Source organism: Aethalodelphis obliquidens, unplaced genomic scaffold (genome assembly GCF_003676395.1).
Source record: "Aethalodelphis obliquidens isolate GAN/ISIS:26980383/991018 unplaced genomic scaffold, ASM367639v1 scaffold34, whole genome shotgun sequence".
Lineage (NCBI taxonomy): Eukaryota > Metazoa > Chordata > Mammalia > Artiodactyla > Delphinidae > Aethalodelphis > Aethalodelphis obliquidens.
The window spans coordinates 11,934,468-11,941,508 of record NW_020837978.1 but is presented as its reverse complement, the minus strand read 5'-3'; the positions used below and the strand labels follow the sequence as shown (position 1 = coordinate 11,941,508).

General features: G+C 37.8%; 1 protein-coding gene across 1 annotated transcript in view; it reads left to right on the top strand.

Annotated features, from left to right (window-relative positions):
- DTNBP1 (dystrobrevin binding protein 1) overlaps positions 1 to 7,041 on the top strand; it is a 124,645-nt gene that overhangs the window by 38,989 nt on the left and 78,615 nt on the right. Inside the window, exon 6 of the mRNA XM_027128417.1 lies at positions 4,955 to 5,087. Within this exon, the coding sequence (XP_026984218.1) occupies positions 4,955 to 5,087 (133 nt within the window). The remainder of the gene's footprint in view (positions 1 to 4,954; positions 5,088 to 7,041) is intronic.

Genomic DNA, 7,041 nt, shown 5'->3' with positions numbered 1-7,041 from the left:
CTACTTAATTCTTTTGAGTCTTGTCCTGCTCTCTAGAGGGTCTGCCCTTATTAAAGAATAAGGGATTAATATGATGTGAACAATTTGAACCTTTGATGATGCTTTTAGCTGTGTTGTCCTATGGCTTAATAAATATGACTCCTGATTTCATACTCCCTCAGGAATTAAGTAAGAACAGATAATCTACTCATGTTTTTTTTACTGGGGTGTGATCCATCCAGCTTACAAAAGCCTGTGTAATACATAATTACTGGTAAGGCTTGTCATTTAAAAAAGAAATGATAAAGGTATGCTGGGAATTGGAAAATAAGGGCTGTTGGACTGACTCTCCGATCTGGATTTGGGTCTCAATTCCACAGCTTCCTAACTGTGAGACCCCGTGCAGGTTTCATAACTTCTCTAAGCTTTAGTTTGCTTGCAGAATTGAGGGTGAGAGTACCTGCCTCGTAGGGTAGTTGGAGGGTTGAAGGAGGTGATGGGTGTAAAGCACTCAGCACAGTGCCTGGTGTATTAGGCTTCTGCTGAGTGCCACGTGCCGTTTGTAGGCTCTGGGGATACAGCAGTGAACAAGACCGGGCAGCTTCCACCAGGGTGCTGACGTTCTACTGGGAGCCTCTCTGGCCTTTGCAAATTTACAAATCCATTGTCTTTGACAGAAGGGTTTGGATGGATGTTACGTAATTTAGCTTGTCCTGCAAAATAGAATGTAAAACCATAGCATGAAATGTGGTGAGAACAACAATGTAGTATTCTGTACCTGGAAAGACAGTGTGTAAGGATAAAAGGGAATGTTGTCCTCCACATCCTGTACCCTTTCTTATTCTGTGCGTTTTGTCATAAAAGTGGTCATGTTTGAAAAGTATTTATTGAATTCTCTTGAACTTCCACTAGAGGGTAGTCTAATCCTATTCCTATACTGAAGTCTAAAATGTCAAGGGCTTTTCTGAGTTATCTCTATTGCTTAGTTTATTTTGTATGACCTACTTAAAAAGACTGTTACCTTTGTCTAGAACAGATGATTCTGTTAATTCTTAGATAACAAAGTGCTGTAAGAGAATGACAGACTTATACTGAGCTTGCATCTTTCTTCTGATCTGACCTGTTTTGCTTTCTCTGTACAGAGTTTGAGAGTGCATCTAGCAGAGAGACTGTCCGTTTTTAGGGTTTCATGAAATACGTTATCTTATTGTCCAGGTTACGTTCTGAGATTAGACCCTTCAAGAGACTCATTAGCTCTCTTTCGACACCTTTTAGTATATACTACACAGATCTCATTTGTTCCATGATGGCTTTTAATGCATTTCTTAAAGTTCCTTATTATCATACCATCATTACCTTATTACACAAAGAGTAATGAAAGTATTTGTTGAAGACTCTTGTGGTCCTTTAGTACCCAGCCTCTGTGACCTGTGGGTTTACAGTCAAAGATTTCTTTGTTCCTTGAGGCTAATTATTTTTGCTAGAATATACTCATTTAAGTGTGAAATTACGAACTTTAACGTGCTGTTCCATTCTTCTGTCAGTGGTTACACTACAGATAATATGTATTCGAAACAAATGGCACAAAGGAAAATTCCAAACAGAATGGCTCTTCCTCTGGGATGGTCTCCTCCCAAAGATTTGTGACGTTCTTTCCTGCACAGCTGTCAGGCTCTCCCAAATGGCTTTTCCCAATAAAATTCCACCCATCTTTTCCGCTGATCACTAAATGAGACATATGCTGTTGTTATAGGGAGCAAAATGGTGAGGCTGGAATTTCTTATAAAAAGGTACATTTGTGTCCACGGAGGCCTGCTGGTGTTTTATGTACGTGTATTCTAAGTCTGGTTACCAGATTGACTCATGTCTGCAACTCGTTTCCTAACAGGAGATGAGCAGGGTGTGATGGGGAGATTAAATTTCTGCCCGTTTAAATTCAATGTAAAATATTCAGAATACATACCATATATATGCTTATAATTATTATTTAAAGGTTTTTAAAAAGTTTTTAATATAAAAAGGGAAGAAGATTTATGTTCATCAATACAAATCTTCTGTATTTTATTACTGACTTCAAGCCTGTTAAGAGTTAAAATGGAAAAGTTCCATTGCTTCTTCTGCTTTAACTCACTGGTAATGGGGCCTGATTTGATACACTAATAACAAAGTACCATCTTGTTTAATGTTTTCAACGTTCTCCGCCCATGTTTAACTTAACTTGTTTACAAAATTTAGGGTAACCTTCTAATATTTAAATTAGATGAACATGAATCATAGATTTGCTTTCTTGGTTATTATTTTATGTTTTAGAGTAATAGAATCATTCTGTCTCCAGAAATCCTTTTTAATTGAATTCAGCAGACTAGGTATTAGGGGATACAAAGATGCAAAGATATAGTCTTTACGCTTAAGACATTCACAGATGCCTGAGAGAGGTAAGAGTACACAACTTGTGGTAGAATGTCAGAGTATAAGTCCTGGGCAGGGCTCATAGGTCTGTGGAAGCACAGAAGAGGGGAGAGAGCCCTGCAGGCTGGAAGGAGGGCGGGCTCTGACTTGAACCTGCCAGGGAGATGCAGGGCAGGGAGGCAAGCGGAGACCTCTCAGGAGAGGCAGAGGCAAGGGGGCAGGAACACACAGGACCCTCCTCGGAGTGGTGAGCAGTCCTGAAGGAGAGTGGTAGTGAGGTTGGAAAAGTAGGCTGTGGCCAGGGAGTGAGGGTCCCTGGCCACAACTTTTAAAGGGGAGAACGTAAATACAAGTTTGGCAGCAGCCATAAAGCGACCACTGACTCTCCCGAGCATTTTAAATCTCGGTTTGCCATTCAGCATGGGAACATGACGCTGTTGGCCTACATATCAAAGCCTCACTGTTATCCAGACCCCTCTATGCTAAGGATAACATGTGTGATGCTAAAGGAACCAAGTAGCTTAAAGCTGAATGGATCCCATATTAAATGTAATTATTCTAGTTCTTATCACTTATCAAAGTGAAATAGCCTTTAAATAATCCTATTAGCTATTAGAATGAGCTGAACGTTGCTTCTTCAGGGCCAGTGACACCAGCTCCCAGGCTGAGGCTGCTCGTCATTTTTCCATTTAATATAATAACAAAAAATAATCTAAATAGCAACTAACATAATAGCATCATTTTGCCTGTTTCCCGCCACATAAACTCCTTATGTACCATTTATGACATTATTAAAATCTTAGATATAATTTTTCATTGATTAAAACTTAGATTTTGCACACTGTTTCTGGTTAGGCTTTCCATAGTCACATATGTTAGCTGTTGTATGTTACCCCTGAAGATAGATTCCAAACCGTCATGAACTGCATTATCAGTCTTTTCCAGACTTGCCATGATCTACAGTGATAGATCAGTATGATAAAAATCATTACCTAAAATGTCTTTGAAGAGGAATGCTAAACTACTTGTCATCACATTTGAACTTTTCAGTAAAATTTTACTTTCCCCCCAAATCCATGTCTTTAAGCCCTAGACTCTACCAAATAGAGGCGGGAGTTTTTAGAAGCATAGATATTTAGTAGAGTTAAAATTTAGGATATTAGAAAATGTGAACGCTTCTGGATTTAACAGATCTCCAGATCAAACAGATCAATTAAAAACGGACAAAATATGTATCTTAATAAACCTAAAACTGCAAGTTGAAATTTAGGGAATTTGCGCCTAATGTAGGTGATACAGAAGCTAGTTTAGAAAGTCACGTGACAATCGCGTGGCTAAGGGAAGGGATTAGACACACCGTCCTTGTAGCTTAGCTATCCGAATGAAACCAAGGCTGGAAAGCTGCACAGCCAGCTTGCTCCTTCCTCGAGGCCCCTTCCTCCGGACGGCTGTGACTCCCAGACGCGGGAGTCATATTTCTTGCTGAGTCTCGCTCTCCCTCATCTCCGTTAGATGCCTCTCCTTTGAGTTGTCACGGCACCTCAAGCCAAGCTCTGTCAGGCAGTGTTGTCACTGAAATATGCCTGCCCTCTACTTGAAGCTCTTTGAGCGCAAGGGCTATCTTTTTCATCTTTGTACCCCGGTGTCTGGCCCATGTGGTGAGTATTCGGTAAATGGCCCTGATGCTGTTTGAGTTCTAAAATCCTTGACCTCTGAAGCTTTTCTGTTGTCTGAGAAAACAACCAGTCCTCACCCCTATAACTATGAAGTCTTGGTTTACTTACGCATCTATCAACTGGAAATCATTTTATGTAAGAGGGACTCAGTTTTGATTCCTGACTGCTCTTCACTAGCTAGGTGACCTTGGGCAGAGCTCTGAAATAATTTCTGCAGGCTTTGGCTTGAATCTTTTAAATGAAGGATTTGACGTAGATTATCTCCATGTTCCAATGAAGCTGCAAAGCTCTGTGGCCTAGAGGCAGAGTTGAGCTGTTGAAAGACCAGTGGACAGTGAGAACTGCTTCCTGAGTGTTTGTACATCTGTGCAGTGCCTTGGAGGTTTCTATATATCATGTGCAAGGCAGAACAAATGCTAAAGTAACTAGGAATCTCAGATATTAAATTGTGTCCGGCATAACGTGTTAATTATACTTTGCTATATTCGCATATGAAAATCGACTCTTCGTGTGTGGTATATGAGATCATTAGGATATCATACATTAGATTAATCAGGATACTCTGTTTCCTCATCCTGGTTAATAAAGTATTTTTTTAATTGAAGTATAGTTGATTTACGATGTGTTGATAAAGTATTTAAAGTATTCTGGAAAGTTCTGTCTTAAAAATGTTCGAGATAGAAAAATATACTCAAAAAAGATAATTTGAAGTATGTTTTAATGTTAGTGCATTTTATTTTGCTTCAAGAAAGTTTAATAAAAATATTAGATAAATACAGAACAATCTCAACAGTTCAGACTTTTAACTTTTGGACACTTTTTCTTTTCTCCATGATCAAGGATTCTGATTTTTGACGTTTGTTTCTTCTTTTGACCTTCTGTACTTTCAGCTCATTTAGAGGCTAGTTTTGAGGAGGTAGAAAACCACCTGCTGAATCTGGAGGATTTATGTGGACAGTGTGAATTAGAAAGATACAAACATATGCAGTCCCAACACCTGGAAAATTACAAGAAAAATAAGAGGTGAGTTTGAAAAATTGACCATGATATTCATTTTCAGTCTCAAAGTTTTCCACAGTACTTTACATGCTACTCTTTATAAGTTTGGACTGATAAAAGACAAAGGTGTCAGGTAAATCTATTTAATAAGCTTTCCAAAACTTTTTTTTTTTTTTTTGGTACCACTATCTGTTGCTGTTTTATTGGAGATGAGTTCTGGAAAGCTAAGGCTGGGATAGATGGTGGAGGGGAGAAGTGCAATGGGCAGAGCTTCCCAATCAAGTAGAACCCCCGACCTCATTTTCTCCAAGTGGCAGATCCTGCGCTGCTTTTTCCCCTTTTCTTCTCTTTTATTTGGAGCAGGAGGAAAAGGAACCTAAGCTCAGGCTATGGAAAGGGGCGCAGCTTTGTCACATGTTGTCTATGAGACCTTCAGCAAGTTATTGAATCTCTTAGCCTCAACATGTGTAGCTTGTAGTGAAGATAACATTGTACCGGCTTCCTAGAGTTGTTTTGAGGGTTCAGTGAGATGGTCGTTATCAGATGCAGTGTGTGCTCCGTCAGTAGTAGTTATTACGGTAATAATTTTCATTAGACTAACCTGAACTGGAAATGGGTAATAAGATTTGGAACTATGAAATTTTATTTGTCATTCTTTTCTTCACTCTCACCCAGTGACTTAGATTTATTAGATATGTAATTAGTACGTTACAATTTATATGTTACAAAATGAAAATCAACTTCGTGTTTGGAAAACAGCCTCACCTTTAATTTGAGTAAAAGCCAAAGTGTACTGGGCAAGTCTTAGCATGTTTCACATAATTGAAATATCATTTTAGAGGTGTTTAGAGGAATTGTGTAGTAGAAAGAGCACTGTCATTAGTCGGAAGACCCAAGTCCTGGCTTCTACTAATTCTTTGCTCTTGGGCAAGCTGTTCACTTTCCTTTATACTTTATCCTGTTGTTAAGCTTTTCTTGGCAAGCATTTGAAAGACTTCTTAAAAAATTACATAATTTTAGTAAATTTAGGTAGGATAAACAGATTTGTTGATAGCACCTGTTACTCTGAAATAATGTAGGAAAGAATAGTGTGCCATTTGAGGATTACCAGCTTATAATCAGTAGCTTGAAATCTATAGGTAAAATAATGGTAAATTTTTCATGTTCTGATAGGCCAAATTTTAAAAAATTACAAAATTTATTTCTCAAGGACTGCATGAGATTAATGTAAGATGTCATAATAGGTTTTAAACCTAACAGTTTCGGTGAGAAATACCAAAGGTGGGAAATTTAAATTAACTAGTACTTTGATGGACCTTCCAAGACTTTGAAAAAAATTACATGTGTAGATATTTTGTTAATGGTTACTCATAGCATCTTCATAAAATAAATATTTATTAATAAATGCCAAAGTATTTTGCATCTGATTGTCTAATGAGACATTAGACTTGTGACTTAGCTTGAAATCATATTTTTATCCTGAAATGATAAGTACTGATTTAATTCACAATTGTTAACAGTAATATGATTTGTTTTGGTTATTGTGAAAAGTCCTTGAAAACCTATGCTTGATTTCCTTCTCTGGCACTTCCTACCTGTATGACCTTTTGCAAATGACCTATCTTTGGCTTTCTTATCTGTAAAATAAAGATAATGATATACTTTCCTGCAAGGTTATGGCAGATAAGGGAGAGTTTTGTTAAAAGGGCCAAATAAGAGCTGGTCCATTTAGCTTACAGAATCATTGGTGATTCAAAGTTCTAGTTAACTTGCCTTTCTAAATACAAATAGTGGAAATACTACGCAACATTGCTTAATTCTGTTTATCAATATAAACTGTAATCTTTCCGAAACTCTTTTTCCCAGTTTTGTTGAGATGTAAGTTATATGCAGCGCTGTATAAGTTTAAGGTATATGACATCATGACTTGACTTACATACATTGTAAATTGAGTACCACAGAAAGTTTAGTCAACATC